At 35.0% G+C, this 27780-nt stretch overlaps 1 protein-coding gene across 1 annotated transcript; it reads left to right on the forward strand.

Moving 5' to 3' along the window:
- Window positions 1-27780, forward strand: LOC146726305 (uncharacterized). The gene is made up of 10 exons (XM_085496256.1): window positions 1-328; window positions 4333-4373; window positions 4701-4747; window positions 8348-8392; window positions 21774-21817; window positions 22644-22676; window positions 23389-24072; window positions 24802-24847; window positions 27057-27202; window positions 27769-27780. The coding sequence occupies exons 1-10, from the start codon at window positions 242-244 to the stop codon at window positions 27778-27780; spliced, it is 1185 nt and encodes a 394-aa protein (XP_085352382.1). The 5' UTR covers window positions 1-241.

The following is a 27780-nucleotide window of genomic DNA, read 5'->3' on the forward strand; positions in this document are numbered from 1 at the left end:
CGTTGGTGGCGTATTATCTCCGAATAAATAGATCTGACTTGACCCCGTTGATGCAATCTCGCAAAATTCACGGACAAAGAAGAAAGACTTTTAGATCGTTGAAATTAATGCCACCCATCCATCTATTGTTTATTATGTTCAAAGTACTATCATGTAAGGGACTAACGTTAGAACTAGTAACCAAATTACCAGTATATATAGCGCCCTCTATCGACAGTCTGTGATTAGGGATTACAAAGCTATGAAATGTCCTTCTGTACCGAGCGATGACAACATGACTTTATATCACAGATACAATGGCACTGATCTGAGCACTATGCTTTTGAAGGTAAATATTGAAATTTAGGCAAGACATGATTACCCCTTTAGATGTACACTGTCTGTATGCCAGAACGAGGGAAGTTTTAGCAGCTCCGCTTTGCCTATATGATTATAATGAATTCAGTTCGCCGCCGCGAGATCGAATGCAGCTAATTTTATCTCCGTACTTGTTGGACACATTCGCCATCTTATTCAAAATGACCAAATACATAATAAATAATACATTGAGTTTATATATCCTATTTTGTACCAAGTGCATGGCTTTCAAAATGGCGTCGTAAAAACTTTCACAACCCATAGTTCACTGGCGTGTCCCTGGTTATATTCGTATACATGCCATCAGAGTAGAGGCAGCAGCACAGTGGACTACACTATTGTTAGTCATGCTATTTACAACAAAATAAGCCAGTTTTGTATCCATCCTTTAAATCTGACCCTATCTGATCATTGTCAGATCTCTTTTAGACTGGATACTAATGCAATATCTAACAACATTGTATCACATTCTAATGACAACAGTCAGCAATCAAATATTTCTTATTTATGGGATGGGACTCACACTATAACTTTTATAATGCTTTACAAAGTAAAGATTCTTTATCACTTAGAAATAAATTTAACAAAGAAATATTTAATCTTTCAAAGCAGTCAATTGATACTGCGGGTGCTATGTTGACAAATATATATTTAGAGGCAGCTGGTAAAAGTTTAAAGAAAAAATATAAAAGTAAAACTAATACAAAAAAGAAACAAAAAAATAAAAATTCTAAATGGTACACAAAGGATCTTTTCACCATGAAAAATGATGTATACAAACTATCAAACAAGCTAAGCTAGGAGCCATACAATAAACAACTGAGACTCAAATGCTATAAAAAAATGCCTGAAAAAAGTCTAAAAACCTGGTAAAAAAGAAACCAAGAGAATTTAAAAGTAATATATTAAGTAAAACTTGAGAATCTGAATAACGTGAACCCAAATAAATATTGGCGTCTCATGAAAGAACTTAAAAATAACCAAGCCGACAACAAGTGTGACTATGTTGAAAGGGCAAAAATGTTCCAGCACTTTAAAAATCTGAATGAAAACATGGTTACAAATGAAATAGACCCAAATATTAAAAACTAATATTCTCAAATCAACTAATCTCGACCAACCAATATCACAGTTAGAAATACAAAAGGCAATAAGCAACCTAAAAAATGGAAAATCACCAGGAATAGATAAAATCACCAATGAAATGATAAAAGCAAGTAGAAACATACTGATAAATGAAATCAAACACTGTTTAACCTAATATTGGAAAGTGGCCATTTTCCTAGCTGTTGGAATATTGGAATAATAACCCCAATCCATAAAAAAGGAGATAAAACAGACCCTAACAATTACAGAGGCATAACCCTGTAGTACCATGAGTAAATTATTTACACTTGTTCTAAAACAGAGACTCCTTGATTGCATTGACAAGGAAAACATTATAATTGAAGAACAGATTGGTTTCCTACCTAAATTTAGTACAAGTGACCATATTTTTGTTCTTAACCAGTTACTTACAAAATATTTATGCAAAGGAAAATATATTTTTGCTTGTTTCGTTGACCTAAAGAAAGCTTTCGACTCCATATGGCATGAGGGTCTTATGTTTAAACTTGTCCAAAATGGCATTACTGGAAAATTCTACAAAATCATTAGATCAATGTATTCAAACTCCACAGGATGTGTGAAAGTAAAAAGGCCTAACTAAGCAATTTCCAATCCAGAAAGGTATTAGACAAGGTGATGGATTAAGTCCTTTGCTATTCAATATATACATAAACGACATCAAAAGACACATTGATCTATCACAAAATGACCCACCAACTCTACTAGACAGTCAGTTGTCATGTCTTTTATACTCAGATGATCGTCCACTGCTGTCAAAGTCACACACTGGATTACAAAATGCATTAAACTCGTGTGAGATTTATTGCAAAAAATGGCAATAGAGATAAACATCTCAAAATCAAAAACTATCATTTTCAATAAATCTGGGAAAAGTCTAAACAAGTTTAAATTTTATGTAAATAAAAAAGAACTTGAAAAAGTTTCTTCTTATACATATCTGGGTATTAAAATTAATTCCACAGGAAAACTTCATAAAGCCAAAATTGACTTAAAAAACAGAGCAATGAAAGCTCTATTCAGTCTAAAACAGCAATTATATTCTGAAACAAATATCCCAGTAAAAATATATCTAAAGATGTTTGATGCAGTGGTCAAACCAATTTTGCTTTATTGCTCTGAGGTTTGGTCATGTGATAACATCAAACAATTGTCAAACCTATCAAACTGCTCAACACCAGCAGAAAAACTCCACCTGAAATTCTGTAAATTTCTTCTAAAAGTTGGCTGTAAAGCCACAAACATTGGTTGCCTTATGGAACTGGGTCGCTACCCACTGCTCTTAGCAAGCCTGACACAAATGTTTAAATACTGGCTGAAAATTGCTAATAAACCGGAAAATACACTGGTCAACGAATGTTACAGACTATGCGTACAAACTGGCACCTACAACTGGGTATCATGTATTAAACGTCTACTCAAATTATTAAACATGAGTGACGTATGGAATAAAAGCAGCGATAACAATGACAATGTAGTCTTTAGATTTAAAGAAAAAATGCAACTGCTATATCAAAAAAATGTCAAGGAATCACTACATGATGATAACAAAGGCGGAAACCACAAAAATAAACTACGAACCTATAGAGAAATAAAACAAGATTTCACCTTTGAAAATTATTTGGTCGGCGATGACCAAGCTAAGAATCAGTGCAAATACACTGCAAATAGAAATAGGAAGACATAAAAATATTGATCTGAACTAAAGAAAATGCTTAATATGCAACAATGGTCAGATCGAAGATGAAATACACTTCCTAATACAATGCAATCACTACAAAAAAGAGAGATGACCTCTTCAACGAACACAACATACTCCATGACAATTACTCTGACTATGACAATTTTATAAACATACTAAAACTTAAAGATAAACAAATATTAAAAGAGTTAAGTAAATTTATTTACCAGTGCTTTATTATGAGGGAAGACATTTTAAAAAAAAGATTACCAGCTGCCTCGTAACAAAAAAAACAACTATTTTCTTTTCTACTATACATGTTTTTTTTTTTATAAATTATCTTCTTTTTTCTAACTATTATGTATTTTAGTAGTTTTAGTTATATTTGTAATTTTGTTTTGTCATTATTTTTTATATACATTACCTTTATTGTATTTATCAATACCCCATTGTGGATACGATTTCAATAAAGTTATTATTATTATTCGTTACTAGACGTGCCTGGCCTGCGACAGAGGAAGGGGGGTACTACAATGTTACAAATATTGTGATTACTGACAATAATTTTGTATTTAAATTTTCATTCTGCTTGTAGTCATCTAAACCTAAAAATGAGTAATTTTGTTTAAGTGACTCTTTACCCTTAACCCTTTCCATCACAAAATCCTTTAGCCCACCCCTGTTTTCAAATGGGGAATCCCTTATGGTATTAATATCAATACCATATTATTTGCAGTATATCATAACAAGTACTTGTATACTTTTTTATTTTATTTATGGAAGCAAAAGATTATAACGTGAATTTAAAAATCTGCACAAGTCTCCTATATATGTTATCTATACCTTTGTGTTGGCTGTGACAGTCCGTCCAATGTGCTAAACAGGCATGATATTTTGTCTTCAAGAATGTCATCAAATTTTGAAATGGTGAACTTCTAGCAGTGAAAACTAAATGGTTTTAAATTATCAACTTTGAATCAAGTACAAAATGTCTGAAAGTGTAGCTACATTATTTGGATCACCATGTGGAAGATTCTGGCTTTGACTCCTGTGGTTGGCTGTACCGGTACACTCAAGGGTGAACACAGTAATGTCCCCATACCATCATCTTGAGGTAACTCTGCCCTTCAACATTATGGGATCTTGAATCATGTCATTTTGTTTTTCAGATTGGATTAGTATATAAAAATATATTGACAGAAGTTATAAGGTAATTTCATACATGATCATTTTGATTGTTTCTGAATACTGTTTTGCTGAACTGCCATCAAAACTTCTTGAATTAATGCATCACCTGCTGACACTCTTTTTTTTTGCATTTATTTCAACTACCCATGGTGGTTTTCAACATCTGATGTGTTGAAAGCAATTAATATTAATGCATTTACATAAATTGAAAAGAAGATACCTTTTTTTTTAATTTTACCAAAAAAGTAACCCTAAAATGCATAATAAATGTTAAATGATTTTATTCTTATCAGTCAATCAATTAACTATTATCAACTATTAATTATTATTTCTGTTTTGCATTTTGTAGTATGGAAGACAGAGACAGAGACAGAGAGAAAAAGAGAGAAGAAAAACGTGAGTACATGTTAATATTTGCACTGTATATACATAATTTCTAATGAGTAACCATGTAATCATATTGATAAGACTGATATATATAATATACAGAAAATAGTAGTGGGTAATTGCAGTCTTTGGTAATTGTTCACTTCAACCAGATGTTTTAGATAAAGTATTCTTTCTCAATGATAAATATGAATAGCGTGAGAAATCACAGAAAAATAGAACAATAGAACAAGACATGTGAAATTACTAAAATAATAGAATATTTACCATATATTTTGTTAAACTTTTCACCACCAGACTTCCTTTCCCAAATTCTTTTCACTTTTTTCTTATATTCTTCAATAATTCTGGAAGTCAATTGACAAAATTTGAGTCTATATTCAGATTTTACTCAAAAAGTTTGGCTTTTTTGTCCCAATCTTTAGAATGAAATTGCAGACTAATTTCTTGATTTAAAAAAAAAAATCATGTTGTTTTCCCAATCAAAGTCAAAAGTTTACACTACATTCACAGTAAATCTCTTCCTTGTTGAGTTCACCATGAAGTCGCTGAACTGTCATTAACATATTTAAATGAGCTATGGTAATTAGACCACATTGGCACCATCCAGCATTTTGATTGGTTAAATAGCGACTTGACCTATCCGGTCAATAAAGTCTCGTGTGCATTCAAAAAACATGGCGGATATCGTATCGCATCGAGCATTTACATGTGACCAAAATCATCTGCTTATGGTGAAACTAAGTTGAATTTTACTTGCATTTCATAACAATTCAACAAATTAATTTTTCGTGCGTTATTATAATCACTACTGAGTAATAATCAACAACTTCAACACTTAACAAGTAAGTTGTGAGCTGCAGCATAGCTGGATTGTGCTACAGTCCCGTGATGATTTGCTACTAAGCAATGCATTCGCATTTGTTTTTATTTTAAACTTTTGTTAGAATATACTTTCTGTTAAATAAATGCATATTACATACAACATTTTTTTTTGAATGACTGTAACTTTTCAACATTTCATGATGCCTATTTTAGTAAGGCCTTCACTCTTCCATGACGCCTAGATTAGAGTGACGCCTATATTCAAGAGATTGTATCGTGTATTATTTTAGTTTTGTGCATGTGTTGTGGGCAAAAATGACCACGCCCATTTAGTGATTGCAATATATACGTAATATAAACCGCACCCCCAACTTGAGATTTTAATCCCAATTTTTAAATTTATACATTGTAATATAATTCGCAGTTTATATAAGAATTTTAACGATAATCATTGGCAATTATGTAAACAGATTTGAAATTTGAAAATACTTTTTGTCTTGGTGTTTAAGTTGATGTTTGTTGCTGCTAACACAAACTCCTGTAATGGACATATTTCAAATTCTATGCCCCTTTCATAGATGAAGGTCAATGTATATTAAGGGAAATGTCTGTCCCATTGTTTTTAATATTGTCATTGTTAACTACAAACAGTTTATGTCAAATTTTTTTCAATCTTGGATTTTTTATTTTAACCAGTTTGAGATCTTGACCAAGTTTGTTTTTTATCTGTGTTCTATAAACATTTTTCAAGACATTCATTAAATTTCACTTAAATTTGTCTCTTGATCATCTACTAATTTAGGAATCTTAACAATCTCTCTGAAATGTCAATCAAATTCTTGTTTGTCATAACTAGCAAGGGCAAGTGTTTTTTGTCTTTTCCAAATCTGAGTAGTATTTTAATTTTCTCAAATTACTACACTGTTATTTGCGAACTTTTATACAATTCCTGCTACAATATTATTAGTCCCCGTTTGGACGCGTGTGTATCTTAGAAATGCCTGGACCAATCACAATCAAACTTCACACATACATCATACATGATATTATACATATGCACGTCAATTTGTTTCACGATCTGATTCAAAATGGCCGACTGGCAGCCATTTTGTTTTAATTAATGAATGTGGTTCTAGTGCCATATGTCTGACTTGCTTCACTGATTATGTTCAAATTTTAAATATTCATTATACACTATGTCATAGACAGATATATTGGTTAGATGATCCTATTAAAAATGGCCGAATGGTGGCTATTTTTGTGCTAAAAAAATCCTCAAATATCAAGCATTTCTTGCATTTATGGATGAATTTTGTTCAAGCTTATAACATACATTAGACATTACAGGTTCCTGATACACGTCATTTTATTTTTCAGATTGGATTCAAAATGGCTGTCTGGCGGCCATTTTGTTTTAATGATTGGGCTTCTAGAGCCATATCTCTTAAATGCTTTGACTGATTATATTCAAATTTTATTATTATTCGTTATACATCATGTTATATATATATATATATACATGTATTCAAAATGGCTGATTTTGAATGCTGTCCAGAACAATATCTCTCAATATGGACAAGTACTTGTTTGACAATCAGATACAAATGTCAATCATTTTAAAGTTAAAAAATTATTTTCCTGACATGGTTATATTCCAGCTATATTACTATAAACAAAACTATATATCTTAAATTTGATAACTAACGGGCACTGTGCCATGCATGGCTTGTTTTATAAGGTTCATTAAAATTAATACAGTATATGTAGTATTATTGAGAAACTTGTTAACTGTACTATAATTTATTAGGAACTTTTGTTCTTTAAGGGACATTGAAATTAATACAGTACATTTGGTATTATTTGAGGAACATGAATATTATATTTGTATGTAACTATCATGACTTAATTGTTTTTATATATATTTATTTTTAGTCAAAATTGTTAAATTTCAGCCAGCATTTTCTGTGCAAAATTTGGATTAGACATACTGATGCATTTTTCACATGTTTTCTTCTCACGTTTGTCATACAAACATCGTTAGTTATATTCAGCCATTTGTTATTTAATCTAGATTTTCATTGGTCAAGGCTGTAATAGTTTCGCTATGTTCTGTATATTATATACATTTCTTACATTAATTCTATACATTAGAATTGTTTGTATTAGCTTTCTGAGCATCTTATCTCATTCTAATAATTTGCATACAAATAATACATTGCTTGAATGTGCACTGTAATTGAAATCTGTTTACTGTAAAATACTTCATTTTACCTTGAATTAATTTTTGCTGAAAAGACTTTTTGGGTGTTTTGTATGGAATTTATTTTCACTGATTATTGACAAGTTGAATTCAAAATATATAAAACAAGGGTATATTTGCTGGAATTTATTTTCACTGAATCATTCCTTCAGTGAAAATAGTGAAAATTAGTTGCTAGCCAAAATAAAGTATTTTACAGTATTTTCTGAGGTTTATGAATGGTATACAAAAACCAATTTATTTTCGATCAATTTCAAAATGGCAGACATATTGGTTGACAAAAATGGCAATTTTATTTTTTACTTATCAGTGTTGACTTTACAATTTGCTCTGTTTAAAAACCTTGTGGCTTTGATTGATGATTCACAATTCAGGAAGGCACCTTGGATGGTTGTGTCTCATAATTTATGTTACATAATTTATATACATGAATATCAGCAAACTCGTATAAACATATCAAATGTAAGATGATTGTCTGCATATATTATAAGTTCTAAAACAAATATATTATTTTTTTTATTCAGCACGATATCCAAAAATGTTTCCTACAGGAATTAAAACAGGTCAGAGTAAGTACATTTATACTACGGTACTTTGCATAATACTAAAATAATATTTTGTTCTATCGCATATTGACTACTGAATTTCTGTGTAGGAATGCTGCTCTGATTATAACATTGATTGATTGGAATGCCTTAAGAAATGCAGAATGTGATTCATTCTCAACTGTGATACATGTATATCTGACCAACTGTCAGACATTGTTTTAACAAATGCTGTTCCAGAGTCATATCCCGGACATTAGCCATTTGACATGTTTAAATACATCATGTTGCACATACTGTGACAATTAGATTTCTGGACTCAGATCTGAGTTTTACATGGTATACATACACCATGGTATACAGTGAACAATGTTCCAACTTGGTATACATACACCATGGTATACAGTGAACAATGTTCCAACTTGGTATACATACACCATGGTATACAGTGAACAATGTTCAAACTTGGTATACATACACCATGGTATACAGTGAACAATGTTCCAACTTGGTATACATACACCATGGTATAGTGTGAACAATGTTCCAACTTGGTATACATACACCATGGTATACAGTGAACAATGTTCAAACTTGGTACACATACACCATGGTATACAGTGAACAATGTTCCACCTGGTACACATACACCATGGTATACAGTGAACAATGTTCCAACTTGGTATACTTATTTATTTATTTATTTTATTTATTTATTTATTAACACACAACATCCCCCGGAGGGGATGAAAAGGGTTACAAATCAGATATTAGTAAAAGAAAAATAACCACATAAAGAGTAAGGGAACAAAAAGGCATAAAAAAAAAAAAGATAATAAGTTGAATACATACACCATGGTATACAGTGAACAATGTTCCAACTTGGTATACATACACCATGGTATAGTGTGAACAATGTTCCAACTTGGTATACATACACCATGGTATACAGTGAACAATGTTCAAACTTGGTACACAAACACCATGGTATACAGTGAACAATGTTCCACCTGGTACACATACACCATGATATACAGTGAACAATGTTCCAACTTGGTATACATACACCATGGTATACAGTGAACAATGTTCCAACTTGGTATACATACACCATGGTATACAGTGAACAATGTTCAAACTTGGTATACATACACCATGGTATACAGTGAACAATGTTCAAACTTGGTATACATACACCATGGTATACAGTGAACAATGTTCAAACTTGGTACGCATACACCATGGTATACAGTGAACAATGTTCAAACTTGGTACGCATACACCATGGTATACAGTGAACAATGTTCCAACTTGGTATACATACACCATGGTATACAGTGAACAATGTTCCACCTGGTACACATACACCATGGTATACTGTGAACAATGTTCAAACTTGGTACACATACACCATGGTATACAGTGAACAATGTTCAAACTTGGTATACATACACCATGGTATACAGTGAACAATGTTCAACCTGGTACACATACACCATGGTATACAGTGAACAATGTTCCACCTGGTACACATACACCATGGTATACAGTGAACAATGTTCCACCTGGTACACATACACCATGGTATACAGTGAACAATGTTCCACCTGGTACACATACACCATGGTATACAGTGAACAATGTTCAAACTTGGTATACATACACCATGGTATACAGTGAACAATGTTCAAACTTGGTACACATACACCATGGTATACAGTGAACAATGTTCCAACTTGGTACACATACACCATGGTATACAGTGAACAATGTTCCACCTGGTACACATACACCATGGTATACAGTGAACAATGTTCAAACTTGGTACACATACACCATGGTATACAGTGAAGAATGTTCCACCTGGTACACATACACCATGGTATACAGTGAACAATGTTCAAACTTGGTACACATACACCATGGTATACAGTGAACAATGTTCCAACTTAGTATACATACGCCATGGTATACAGTGAACAATGTTCCAACTCGGTATACATACACCATGGTATACAGTGAACAATGTTCAAACTTGGTATACATACACCATGGTATACATTGAACAATGTTCAAACTTGGTACACATACACCATGGTATACAGTGAACAATGTTCCAACTTGGTATACATACACCATGGTATACAGTGAACAATGTTCCACCTGGTACACATACACCATGGTATACTGTGAACAATGTTCAAACTTGGTACACATACACCATGGTATACAGTGAACAATGTTCAAACTTGGTGCACATACACCATGGTATACAGTGAACAATGTTCAAACTTGGTATACATACACCATGGTATACAGTGAACAATGTTCAACCTGGTACACATACACCATGGTATACAGTGAACAATGTTCCACCTGGTACACATACACCATGGTATACAGTGAACAATGTTCCACCTGGTACACATACACCATGGTATACAGTGAACAATGTTCCACCTGGTACACATACACCATGGTATACTGTGAACAATGTTCCACCTGGTACACATACACCATGGTATACAGTGAACAATGTTCAAACTTGGTATACATACACCATGGTATACAGTGAACAATGTTCCAACTTGGTATACATACACCATGGTATACAGTGAACAATGTTCCAACTTGGTATACATACACCATGGTATAGAGTGAACAATGTTCCAACTTGGTATACATACACCATGGTATACAGTGAACAATGTTCAAACTTGGTATACATACACCATGGTATACAGTGAACAATGTTCAAACTTGGTATACATACACCATGGTATACAGTGAACAATGTTCCAACTTGGTATACATACACCATGGTATACAGTGAACAATGTTCAAACTTGGTGCACATACACCATGGTATACAGTGAACAATGTTCCAACTTGGTATACATACACCATGGTATACAGTGAACAATGTTCAAACTTGGTACACATACACCATGGTATACAGTGAACAATGTTCCACCTGGTACACATACACCATGGTATACAGTGAACAATGTTCAAACTTGGTACACATACACCATGGTATACAGTGAACAATGTTCCACCTGGTACACATACACCATGGTATACAGTGAACAATGTTCAAACTTGGTACACATACACCATGGTATACAGTGAACAATGTTCCACCTTGGTATACATACACCATGGTATACAGTGAACAATGTTCAAACTTGGTACACATACACCATGGTATACAGTGAACAATGTTCCAACTTGGTATACATACACCATGGTATACAGTGAACAATGTTCCAACTTGGTACACATACGCCATGGTATACAGTGAACAATGTTCAACCTGGTATACATGCACCATATGGTATACAGTGAACAATGTTCCACCTGGTACACATACACCATGGTATACTGTGAACAATGTTCAAACTTGGTACACATACGCCATGGTATATAGTGAACAATGTTCAACCTGGTATACATGCACCATATGGTATACAGTGAACAATGTTCCACCTGGTACACATACACCATGGTATACAGTGAACAATGTTCAAACTTGGTATACATACACCATGGTATACAGTGAACAATGTTCAAACTTGGTACACATACACCATGGTATACAGTGAACAATGTTCCAACTTGGTATACATACACCATGGTATACAGTGAACAATGTTCAAACTTGGTACACATACACCATGGTATACAGTGAACAATGTTCCAACTTAGTATACATACGCCATGGTATACAGTGAACAATGTTCCAACTTGGTATACATACACCATGGTATACAGTGAACAATGTTCAAACTTGGTATACATACACCATGGTATACAGTGAACAATGTTCAAACTTGGTACACATACACCATGGTATACAGTGAACAATGTTCCAACTTGGTATACATACACCATGGTATACAGTGAACAATGTTCCACCTGGTACACATACACCATGGTATACTGTGAACAATGTTCAAACTTGGTACACATACACCATGGTATACAGTGAACAATGTTCAAACTTGGTGCACATACGCCATGGTATACAGTGAACAATGTTCAAACTTGGTATACATACACCATGGTATACAGTGAACAATGTTCAACCTGGTACACATACACCATGGTATACAGTGAACAATGTTCCACCTGGTACACATACACCATGGTATACAGTGAACAATGTTCCACCTGGTACACATACACCATGGTATACAGTGAACAATGTTCCACCTGGTACACATACACCATGGTATACTGTGAACAATGTTCCACCTGGTACACATACACCATGGTATACAGTGAACAATGTTCAAACTTGGTATACATACACCATGGTATACAGTGAACAATGTTCCAACTTGGTATACATACACCATGGTATACAGTGAACAATGTTCCAACTTGGTATACATACACCATGGTATAGAGTGAACAATGTTCCAACTTGGTATACATACACCATGGTATACAGTGAACAATGTTCAAACTTGGTATACATACACCATGGTATACAGTGAACAATGTTCAAACTTGGTATACATACACCATGGTATACAGTGAACAATGTTCCAACTTGGTATACATACACCATGGTATACAGTGAACAATGTTCAAACTTGGTGCACATACACCATGGTATACAGTGAACAATGTTCCAACTTGGTATACATACACCATGGTATACAGTGAACAATGTTCAAACTTGGTACACATACACCATGGTATACAGTGAACAATGTTCCACCTGGTACACATACACCATGGTATACAGTGAACAATGTTCAAACTTGGTACACATACACCATGGTATACAGTGAACAATGTTCCACCTGGTACACATACACCATGGTATACAGTGAACAATGTTCAAACTTGGTACACATACACCATGGTATACAGTGAACAATGTTCCACCTTGGTATACATACACCATGGTATACAGTGAACAATGTTCAAACTTGGTACACATACACCATGGTATACAGTGAACAATGTTCCAACTTGGTATACATACACCATGGTATACAGTGAACAATGTTCCAACTTGGTACACATACGCCATGGTATACAGTGAACAATGTTCAACCTGGTATACATGCACCATATGGTATACAGTGAACAATGTTCCACCTGGTACACATACACCATGGTATACTGTGAACAATGTTCAAACTTGGTACACATACACCATGGTATACAGTGAACAATGTTCCACCTGGTACACATACACCATGGTATACAGTGAACAATGTTCAAACTTGGTATACATACACCATGGTATACAGTGAACAATGTTCAAACTTGGTACACATACACCATGGTATACAGTGAACAATGTTCCACCTGGTACACATACACCATGGTATACAGTGAACAATGTTCCACCTGGTACACATACACCATGGTATACAGTGAACAATGTTCCACCTGGTACACATACACCATGGTATACTGTGAACAATGTTCAAACTTGGTACACATACACCATGGTATACAGTGAACAATGTTCCACCTGGTACACATACACCATGGTATACAGTGAACAATGTTCCAACTTGGTACACATACACCATGGTATACAGTGAACAATGTTCAAACTTGGTATACATACACCATGGTATACAGTGAACAATGTTCAAACTTGGTATACATACACCATGGTATACAGTGAACAATGTTCAAACTTGGTACACATACACCATGGTATACAGTGAACAATGTTCCAACTTGGTATACATACACCATGGTATACAGTGAACAATGTTCCACCTGGTACACATACACCATGGTATACTGTGAACAATGTTCAAACTTGGTACACATACACCATGGTATACAGTGAACAATGTTCAAACTTGGTGCACATACACCATGGTATACAGTGAACAATGTTCAAACTTGGTATACATACACCATGGTATACAGTGAACAATGTTCAACCTGGTACACATACACCATGGTATACAGTGAACAATGTTCCACCTGGTACACATACACCATGGTATACAGTGAACAATGTTCCACCTGGTACACATACACCATGGTATACAGTGAACAATGTTCCACCTGGTACACATACACCATGGTATACAGTGAACAATGTTCAAACTTGGTATACATACACCATGGTATACAGTGAACAATGTTCAAACTTGGTACACATACACCATGGTATACAGTGAACAATGTTCCAACTTGGTACACATACACCATGGTATACAGTGAACAATGTTCCACCTGGTACACATACACCATGGTATACAGTGAACAATGTTCAAACTTGGTACACATACACCATGGTATACAGTGAAGAATGTTCCACCTGGTACACATACACCATGGTATACAGTGAACAATGTTCAAACTTGGTACACATACACCATGGTATACAGTGAACAATGTTCCAACTTAGTATACATACGCCATGGTATACAGTGAACAATGTTCCAACTCGGTATACATACACCATGGTATACAGTGAACAATGTTCAAACTTGGTATACATACACCATGGTATACAGTGAACAATGTTCAAACTTGGTACACATACACCATGGTATACAGTGAACAATGTTCCAACTTGGTATACATACACCATGGTATACAGTGAACAATGTTCCACCTGGTACACATACACCATGGTATACTGTGAACAATGTTCAAACTTGGTACACATACACCATGGTATACAGTGAACAATGTTCAAACTTGGTGCACATACACCATGGTATACAGTGAACAATGTTCAAACTTGGTATACATACACCATGGTATACAGTGAACAATGTTCAACCTGGTACACATACACCATGGTATACAGTGAACAATGTTCCACCTGGTACACATACACCATGGTATACAGTGAACAATGTTCCACCTGGTACACATACACCATGGTATACAGTGAACAATGTTCCACCTGGTACACATACACCATGGTATACTGTGAACAATGTTCCACCTGGTACACATACACCATGGTATACAGTGAACAATGTTCAAACTTGGTATACATACACCATGGTATACAGTGAACAATGTTCCAACTTGGTATACATACACCATGGTATACAGTGAACAATGTTCCAACTTGGTATACATACACCATGGTATAGAGTGAACAATGTTCCAACTTGGTATACATACACCATGGTATACAGTGAACAATGTTCAAACTTGGTATACATACACCATGGTATACAGTGAACAATGTTCAAACTTGGTATACATACACCATGGTATACAGTGAACAATGTTCCAACTTGGTATACATACACCATGGTATACAGTGAACAATGTTCAAACTTGGTGCACATACACCATGGTATACAGTGAACAATGTTCCAACTTGGTATACATACACCATGGTATACAGTGAACAATGTTCAAACTTGGTACACATACACCATGGTATACAGTGAACAATGTTCCACCTGGTACACATACACCATGGTATACAGTGAACAATGTTCAAACTTGGTACACATACACCATGGTATACAGTGAACAATGTTCCACCTGGTACACATACACCATGGTATACAGTGAACAATGTTCAAACTTGGTACACATACACCATGGTATACAGTGAACAATGTTCCACCTTGGTATACATACACCATGGTATACAGTGAACAATGTTCAAACTTGGTACACATACACCATGGTATACAGTGAACAATGTTCCAACTTGGTATACATACACCATGGTATACAGTGAACAATGTTCCAACTTGGTACACATACGCCATGGTATACAGTGAACAATGTTCAACCTGGTATACATGCACCATATGGTATACAGTGAACAATGTTCCACCTGGTACACATACACCATGGTATACTGTGAACAATGTTCAAACTTGGTACACATACGCCATGGTATATAGTGAACAATGTTCAACCTGGTATACATGCACCATATGGTATACAGTGAACAATGTTCCACCTGGTACACATACACCATGGTATACAGTGAACAATGTTCAAACTTGGTATACATACACCATGGTATACAGTGAACAATGTTCAAACTTGGTACACATACACCATGGTATACAGTGAACAATGTTCCAACTTGGTATACATATACCATGGTATACAGTGAACAATGTTCAAACTTGGTACACATACTATATATGGTATACAGTGAACAATGTTCCAACTTAGTATACATACGCCATGGTATACAGTGAACAATGTTCCAACTCGGTATACATACACCATGGTATACAGTGAACAATGTTCAAACTTGGTATACATACACCATGGTATACAGTGAACAATGTTCAAACTTGGTACACATACACCATGGTATACAGTGAACAATGTTCCAACTTGGTATACATACACCATGGTATACAGTGAACAATGTTCCACCAGGTACACATACACCATGGTATACTGTGAACAATGTTCAAACTTGGTACACATACACCATGGTATACAGTGAACAATGTTCAAACTTGGTGCACATACACCATGGTATACAGTGAACAATGTTCAAACTTGGTATACATACACCATGGTATACAGTGAACAATGTTCAACCTGGTACACATACACCATGGTATACAGTGAACAATGTTCCACCTGGTACACATACACCATGGTATACAGTGAACAATGTTCCACCTGGTACACATACACCATGGTATACAGTGAACAATGTTCCACCTGGTACACATACACCATGGTATACTGTGAACAATGTTCCACCTGGTACACATACACCATGGTATACAGTGAACAATGTTCAAACTTGGTATACATACACCATGGTATACAGTGAACAATGTTCCAACTTGGTATACATACACCATGGTATACAGTGAACAATGTTCCAACTTGGTATACATACACCATGGTATAGAGTGAACAATGTTCCAACTTGGTATACATACACCATGGTATACAGTGAACAATGTTCAAACTTGGTATACATACACCATGGTATACAGTGAACAATGTTCAAACTTGGTATACATACACCATGGTATACAGTGAACAATGTTCCAACTTGGTATACATACACCATGGTATACAGTGAACAATGTTCAAACTTGGTGCACATACACCATGGTATACAGTGAACAATGTTCCAACTTGGTATACATACACCATGGTATACAGTGAACAATGTTCAAACTTGGTACACATACACCATGGTATACAGTGAACAATGTTCCACCTGGTACACATACACCATGGTATACAGTGAACAATGTTCAAACTTGGTACACATACACCATGGTATACAGTGAACAATGTTCAAACTTGGTACACATACACCATGGTATACAGTGAACAATGTTCCACCTTGGTATACATACACCATGGTATACAGTGAACAATGTTCAAACTTGGTACACATACACCATGGTATACAGTGAACAATGTTCCAACTTGGTATACATACACCATGGTATACAGTGAACAATGTTCCAACTTGGTACACATACGCCATGGTATACAGTGAACAATGTTCAACCTGGTATACATGCACCATATGGTATACAGTGAACAATGTTCCACCTGGTACACATACACCATGGTATACTGTGAACAATGTTCAAACTTGGTACACATACACCATGGTATACAGTGAACAATGTTCCACCTGGTACACATACACCATGGTATACAGTGAACAATGTTCAAACTTGGTATACATACACCATGGTATACAGTGAACAATGTTCAAACTTGGTACACATACACCATGGTATACAGTGAACAATGTTCCACCTGGTACACATACACCATGGTATACAGTGAACAATGTTCCACCTGGTACACATACACCATGGTATACAGTGAACAATGTTCCACCTGGTACACATACACCATGGTATACTGTGAACAATGTTCAAACTTGGTACACATACACCATGGTATACAGTGAACAATGTTCCACCTGGTACACATACACCATGGTATACAGTGAACAATGTTCCAACTTGGTACACATACACCATGGTATACAGTGAACAATGTTCCAACTTGGTACACATACACCATGGTATACAGTGAACAATGTTCCAACTTGGTACACATACGCCATGGTATACAGTGAACAATGTTCAACCTGGTATACATGCACCATATGGTATACAGTGAACAATGTTCCACCTGGTACACATACACCATATGGTATACAGTGAACAATGTTCCACCTGGTACACATACACCATGGTATACTGTGAACAATGTTCAAACTTGGTACACATACACCATGGTATACAGTGAACAATGTTCCACCTGGTACACATACACCATGGTATACAGTGAACAATGTTCAAACTTGGTATACATACACCATGGTATACAGTGAACAATGTTCAAACTTGGTACACATACACCATGGTATACAGTGAACAATGTTCCACCTGGTACACATACACCATGGTATACAGTGAACAATGTTCCACCTGGTACACATACACCATGGTATACAGTGAACAATGTTCCACCTGGTACACATACACCATGGTATACTGTGAACAATGTTCAAACTTGGTACACATACACCATGGTATACAGTGAACAATGTTCCACCTGGTACACATACACCATGGTATACAGTGAACAATGTTCCAACTTGGTACACATACACCATGGTATACAGTGAACAATGTTCCAACTTGGTACACATACACCATGGTATACAGTGAACAATGTTCCAACTTGGTACACATACGCCATGGTATATAGTGAACAATGTTCAACCTGGTATACATGCACCATATGGTATACAGTGAACAATGTTCCACCTGGTACACATACACCATGGTATACTGTGAACAATGTTCAAACTTGGTACACATACACCATGGTATACTGTGAACAATGTTCAAACTTGGTACACATACACCATGGTATACAGTGAACAATGTTCCACCTGGTACACATACACCATGGTATACAGTGAACAATGTTCAAACTTGGTACACATACACCATGGTATACAGTGAACAATGTTCCACCTGGTACACATACACCATGGTATACAGTGAACAATGTTCCACCTGGTACACATACACCATGGTATACAGTGAACAATGTTCCACCTGGTACACATACACCATGGTATACAGTGAACAATGTTCCACCTGGTACACATACACCATGGTATACTGTGAACAATGTTCAAACTTGGTACACATACACCATGGTATACAGTGAACAATGTTCCACCTGGTTCACATACACCATGGTACACAATGAACAATGTTCCAACTTGGTACACATACACCATGGTATACAGTGAACAATGTTCCAACTTGGTACACATACACCATGGTGTACAGTGAACAATGTTCCAACTCTGTATACATACACCATGGTATACAGTGAACAATGTTCAAACTTGGTATACATACACCATGGTATACAGTGAACAATGTTCAAACTTGGTACACATACACCATGGTATACAGTGAACAATGTTCCAACTTGGTATACATACACCATGGTATACAGTGAACAATGTTCCACCTGGTACACATACACCATGGTATACTGTGAACAATGTTCAAACTTGGTACACATACACCATGGTATACAGTGAACAATGTTTCACCTGGTACACATACACCATGGTATACAGTGAACAATGTTCAAACTTGGTGCACATACACCATGGTATACAGTGACCAATGTTCAATTTTGGTATACATGGTATACATGGTATACAGTGAACAATGTTCAAACTTGGTACACATACACCATGGTATACAGTGAACAATGTTCCACCTGGTGCACATACACCATGGTATACAGTGAACAATGTTCCTACTTGGTATACATACACCATGGTATACAGTGAACAATGTTCAAACTTGGTATACATACACCATGGTATACAGTGAACAATGTTCCAACTTGGTATACATACACCATGGTATACAGTGAACAATGTTCCACCTGGTACACATACACCATGGTATACAGTGAACAATGTTCAAACTTGGTACACATACACCATGGTATACAGTGAACAATGTTCAAACTTGGTACACATACACCATGGTATACAGTGAACAATGTTCCACCTGGTACACATACACCATGCTATACAGTGAACAATGTTCAAACTTGGTGCACATACACCATGGTATACAGTGAACAATGTTCCAACTTGGTATACATACACCATGGTATACAGTGAACAATGTTCCAACTTGGTATACATACACCATGGTATACAGTGAACAATGTTCAAACTTGGTACACATACACCATGGTATACAGTGAACAATGTTCCACCTGGTACACATACACCATGGTATACAGTGAACAATGTTCAAACTTGGTACACATACACCATGGTATACAGTGAACAATGTTCCAACTTAGTATACATACACCATGGTATACAGTGAACAATGTTCCAACTTGGTATACATACACCATGGTATACAGTGAACAATGTTCAAACTTGGTACACATACACCATGGTATACAGTGAACAATGTTCCACCTGGTGCACATACACCATGGTATACAGTGAACAATGTTCCTACTTGGTATACATACACCATGGTATACAGTGAACAATGTTCCAACTTGGTATACATACACCATGGTATACAGTGAACAATGTTCCACCTGGTACACATACACCATGGTATACAGTGAATAATGTTCAAACTTGGTACACATACACCATGGTATACAGTGAACAATGTTCCAACTTGGTATACATGCACCATGGTATACAATGAACAATGTTCCAACTTGGTATACATACACCATGGTATACAGTGAACAATGTTCCAACTTGGTATACATACACCATGGTATACAGTGAACAATGTGCCAACTTGATATACATGCACCATGGTATACAATGAACAATGTTCCAACTTGGTATACATACACCATGGTATACAGTGAACAATGTTCCAACTTGGTATACATACACCATGGTATACAGTGAACAATGTTCCAACTTGGTACACATACGCCATGGTATACAGTGAACAATGTTCAACCTGGTATACATGCACCATATGGTATACAGTGAACAATGTTCCACCAGGTACACATACACCATGGTATACTGTGAACAATGTTCAAACTTGGTACACATATACCATGGTATACAGTGAACAATGTTCCACCTGGTACACTTACACCATGGTATACAGTGAACAATGTTCTGACTTGGTATACATGCACCATGGTATACAATGAACAATGTTCCAACTTGGTACACATACACCATGGTATGCAGTGAATAATGTTCAAACTTGGTACACATACACCATGATATACAGTGAACAATGTTCCACCTGGTACACATACACCATGGTATACAGTGAACAATGTTCCACGTGGTACACATACACCATGGTATGTAGTGAACAATGTTCCATCTTACGATGATTTAGAATTTTTTGTTCTCCTTCATTTCCAGAGAAGAGAAAGAATGATGAGGAAAAAAACAAACAAAACAAAAAAGTAAGTGTTATACAGATTTGATGTTGTGAATATTTTATATATACATGTATTTCATAGTGGCTGTTTGAAGGATATTTTCACATTTACAGAAACCAATATAGTCTGCCACAAACTGGCCCTATTTGATAACTGTGAATTGTTTACTTTACTCAAAATAATGAGGTAATTTAGCAGTTGTATGCTTATTAGTGACATTATATCATTCCACATGATCTGTATATCACATGGCTATACCATTAACCTGCCAGGATTGCTCTAATGCATCATGGGAAATATAATTTGAATTGCCTGTCCAACATTTGTATGTGTATAAAAATTATATTTCCCATGATGCATTGGGGCAATCATCCAACATTTTGGAATAAACTTGTCTTTTGTGAGCATGTTATTAGCAGTTATTCACTATCCTTCTTAAAATTAGGACAAAAATATCTAAAAAACTGAAAAATGTTGGCTCATAAATTATATGGTCATTTCCAAAAATATTGAAGAATAGTGCCGAAAAATTTAAAACATACTTTCTCATTAACTCTTAGGCAAAATTGTTAAATCTTGCCCTAAAAGTATGTTGAAAGTGTATCCTCTATGATAGTTTACAATGATAAATAAAATCCACATTTAGTACAAAATTTTCTAAAAAAATGTTTTTGGCCCATAATAATGACGTTGGACACAATATATTACCAAAATATTAATTGATCATGTATTTATTTACCACTCGGATCACTACTTTTGAAGCCTAGATTCAGTTACTTTATATAGTATCATAGTATCACACACTGTAATAAACCAATTACTGACATTTTAATTATCTTCTATCTTTCAGCAAAGAACAAATCCACGAGAAACACCCAACGAGGTTGGTGCTTTACATTATACATCCTTGGCTCCTTTGTGCAGCAAAAGTTCTACTTTTCTTTCTTTCTTTCTTTCTTTCTTTCTTTCTTTCTTTCTTTCTTTCTTTCTTTCTTTCTTTCTTTCTTTCTTTCTCTCTTTCTTTCTCTCTTTCTTTCTCTCTTTCTTTCTCTCTTTCTTTCTCTCTTTCTTTCTCTCTTTCTTTCTCTCTTTCTTTCTCTCTTTCTTTCTCTCTTTCTTTCTCTCTTTTTTTCTCTCTTTCTCTCTCTCTTTCTTTCTCTCTTTCTCTCTCTCTTTCTCTCTCTCTTTCTCTCTTTCTCTCTTTCTTTCTTTCTCTCTTTCTTTCTCTTTCTTTCTTTCTTTCTTTCTTTCTTTCTTTCTTTCTTTCTTTCTTTCTTTCTTTCTTTCTTTCTTTCTTTCTTTCTTTCTTTCTTTCTTTCTGTCTTTCTTTCTGTCTTTCTTTCTGTCTTTCTGTCTGTCTGTCTGTCTGTCTGTCTGTCTGTCTGTCTGTCTGTCTGTCTGTCTGTCTGTCTGTCTGTCTGTCTGTCTGTCTGTCTTTCTTTCTTTCTTTCTTTCTTTCTGTCTTTCTTTCTTTCTTTCTTTCTTTCTTTCTTTCTTTCTTTCTTTCTTTCTTTCAATTATCTGATTGATTTTTACTGCATATATTTTTGATAATTATTGGAATTAATTAAATGCATTTTCATTTGAATAAATAGGAGCAGCAATACCCCCCTGTAAATAGAACAGCAGATCCAAGACTAGCAGAAAATTTGACACCAGTAGTAACAAACAATCCAACACCAAGAAGACCATCAACTTCAGCGACAGAACCGATGGAGCAGGAACGACAGCCAGACAACTCAGACATGCAGGAGCAACTTTTAAACTCATCATCACCATCACGTTCCGGCTCTACTCCATTGCCATTAAACCCTGTTGCTGGTTCGTCTCATGTCAGTGATCCAGTTGCTAACCATCGATCACATCCTCCCTTTGTCCCTCATTACATAGATTCCAGCGATGACCTTGACTCACCATCATCTGTCTCAAACTCACCACCTGTTTTCAGAAATACACATTGTTGTGACGGAGTCCAACAATCTGCTGCTACCAACTTGCCCTTTAATGCCAATAAGCCATTCGTCAATAATGACAATGTGCCTGCAACTCCACCTCGAACCGAGCCAATCCCAGTCATCCCGATTCCAGTCAACTCCAATGATACACCAAGTATTAACATCTCACCCACCAACAACAACTTGCATATCAACTTACCCATACCATTGCCATTCATGCACCAACCATCATCACCAACTCACCAGTCTACAGCACTGAACCATAATCTACCTGATGAAGAGCCAGTGTCAGTCAATGAAACACAACCAATGCCACAACCTCAGGTAATAAGAGTTTAATATATTTTGAACTAGTCAATTAAGAAAAGTCACTATCCTACTTACTGTTTTAGGAAATGCATTTTCACAACACTAAAACTACTACCTCATATAAAATAAAGGAACCAACATTTTTACCTATTAATTGGGCCCATGAAATTAAACTCAGAAATCCCACGATTACTTATTCAAGATTAGTATTTGCATATTAGCTGAACAAATCAGTGGGAAATTTTGTTTAGCTGCATACGTTTACAGGTTCATTTTTGTGAGAGGTGACAAGAGTTTGATAATTTCTCAACTGTTAGACCAACTGCACATAACTAGACAGTCAAGGCCATTATTGAAGTCAAGTATTCTGAAATGATATTCAGTTTATAAGGTGAACAGATTTCAGTAAAAGTTTAGTGTTGTAATTTAGCAAATATTATTCCATTTTACAAGCAGTTTTATTTTATTACCCCACTGATGTTATGTCATGCCTAATTAGCATAAATTAGCATATGAATCATACAAAGTTTACCACTTGATATTTCTTACTGAATTGGTTGATATCTCTGGCATCATATCAACTGTATTATCCACTTGTCTTCAGTTTGTTGAAATACACTGGCTTCTAGAAATAAATAATTTCAAGTTCTAACCTCATAATACAGTAACATTGATTACCTGGTACTGTGTCATACTTCAACAGTTAATACAATACATTAAATATTGCTTTGATCTCTTTTGTAGCATGTGCCCAGAGGAAGATGCCCTGATCCAACATGTGATAGCCTGGGTAAGAATATGAAAAACTATTTTGTCTGAACATCAATTGAATTGTACATCTTGTATGACCTTTGTTCATGCTATCCAATGATCAGTTTAATATTTTTATCCCACATTTGTCTGTCTGCACATCTAGACTGTACAAGGAAAGAGTGTTATTCAGAATATGTTATATTAATAGTTAGTGTACATATTAATAGGTAGTGTTAGTTAATAGTGTAGTTAATGTACAAATTCAACTTGTCTGTCTGTCTGTCTGTCTGTTTGTACATACGTATGTCTGTCTGTTTGTACATACGTATGTCTGTCTGTTTGTACATACGTATGTCTGTCTGTCTGTTTGTACATACGTATGTCTGTCTGTCTGTCTGTACATACGTATGTCTGTCTGTCTGTCTGTACAGACGTATGTCTGTCTGTCTGTCTGTACATACGTATGTCTGTCTGTTTGTACATACGTATGTCTGTCTGTCTGTACGTCGGTATGTCCGTGCGTCCACACCTGTATCTTAGACATATCTGGACCAATTACATTCAAATTTCACACATACATTATACATATTATTCATATGCACATCAATTTGTTTCATGATCTGATTCAAGATGGCCAAATGGCAGCCATTTTTGTACTGAAAAATCATCAAAATCAAGCATCTACCGGCTGTTTACAGATGGATTTTGTTCAAACTTGGTATATACATTGGACATTATAGGACCTTGATGCACATCATTTTGTTTTTCAGATAAGATTCAAAATGGCCGACTGTGGTTCTAGTGCCATACATCTGACTTGCTTTGACTTATTATGTTCAAATTTTAAATATTCATTATTCATCATGTCATAGATATTCAGATATATAGTTGACGATCCTATTAAAAATGGTCGAATGGTGGCCATTTTTGTGCTAAAGAATCATCAAATATCAAGCATTTATGGATGGATTTTGTTCAAACTTACATACATTAGACATTACGGGTTCCTGATGCACGTCATCTTATTTTACAGATCTGATTCAAAATGGCTGACTGGCGGCTATTTTGTTTTAATGAATGGGCTTCTAAAGCCATATCTCTGACATGCATTGACTGTTTATGTTCAAATTTAATATATTCATTATACATCATGTTATAGATATATATACATGTATTCAAAATGGCTGATTTTCTTTTAATTGATGCTTTTCCAGAGCAATGTTTCTCAATTTGGACAAGTACTCGTTTGATCATTTTAATGTTAAACAATCATCATAATCATATTCCTGACATGTTTATATTCGTGATATATTACTATAAACAAAATATTTAAGATGTATAATCTTGTGGCAAGAATTCTCATCATAGACAGATATTTTATTTGACACAAAATTTAGTATGTATGAAGAAAACAAACAAAATTAGACTAAACTAAAGCTTAGAAATAAAATCAATAAATTTTTAGTTCCTCGCAAGTACTTAAATTTCTCAAGATTTGATAACTTACAAATGTTGTCATCATAAATTGGTAATTTAGCTTCAAATTTAGTATGAGCTTGTACAATCTGACTATTTTTACAATTGAGTAAAACATGGAATTCATCCCCAATAGCCTGTTCATTACATAGAAAACAAAACCTTTGCTCTGGAGGTGTTTTATTATATCTAAGTTTTTCAATTGGCAACACGTGAGAAGAAATGCGTAATTTAGTGAAGCTCAATCTGTGTAGCACATTTTTGATTTGTTCTAAATATGGTTCAAATTCAAAATTTTGTTTAAACTTGTTATGAGTACATTGCTTATATGGTTCATATGGTCAGAAAGTATCAGTTTCTTCCTCTAATTTACTGTTATTGTATGTAATGTGCTTCATTGTTGACAAGTAAGTTATGTAAAGTGTATGTTTATTTCATCAGAAAAAAAATGAAAATACAAGTAGTTAAATTGATAAAAATAAAATAAAAAAAAATCTGATGAGGACTGTGAAAATAGTTCTACTGAACTAGTCTAGTCCACTGCCCTGCCATGCTAGTAAACTTATGTGAATAGGTCATTGACAGACAGAAATTATTTATAATTTCAAATCATTCTATATTAGGAAACAAAATAGATGAAAATACAATTCATCAATAACTATTTATCAAAAAAAAAAAAATAACCAAGCAACCAGTTGATATAATAATGTGTGTATTGTAATGTCCCATTCAATTCCTAAACTGATAAAAATGTTATTTTATTTCTATAGGACATGCTACTGGGAAATACGCACACCACAGATCCTTCAGTGGTTGTCCAAAATATCATGGTCGCACAGCTGAACAATGTATTGCACGTCGTATCCTGTTAGACCAACGAAGGTGGCAGCGGGAGTTGGGAATAGACATCACTGCAGTAAGTTTAATATGTACCATATTTAGCATTGTACCACTGATGAAAATATTTCTTGCATTAACACATCAAAATTATTATGTAGCAGTAATGTCTGGTGAGTGAGTACAGTAAGTAGTTTAATGATTTACTAAAAATAGAACTGACGTAAGCATAAAACATTGAAGCATATGAATTGTAGGAGTAGAGTATGATTTGTGTGTTGCTGCTGATAAAAATGACCTGACACTCTACTCAATGCTGAACTGTAGTAGCATATTTTCAGCTTGGCCTTGGGTTACTCTTGCTGAATTTACTATAAATCACATGTCTGGATGCTAAAGCTGTCAATACAGTAGTCAACACAATAAAAGTTTATTTCAAATAATAGTGAGGTGAATGCATCTCAGCTACAAAGTTGGCCAGGTGTCATACAGACTTCGTCTATTGCTTTCACTTTCAATTATAAGTCTAGTACAATTGTGCTAATTTAGTATCTAATATTTGGTCTACTTGAGATTGAGATCTATTTGGATATAATAGTAATCCTGTCACACCTGACAATCAATTTGTATTTCATTTTCATTCAGCGTTTGATATAA

This window comes from Saccoglossus kowalevskii, unplaced genomic scaffold, assembly GCF_978046115.1.
Source record: "Saccoglossus kowalevskii unplaced genomic scaffold, keSacKowa6.1 SCAFFOLD_24, whole genome shotgun sequence".
NCBI classification, from domain to species: Eukaryota; Metazoa; Hemichordata; class Enteropneusta; family Harrimaniidae; genus Saccoglossus; species Saccoglossus kowalevskii.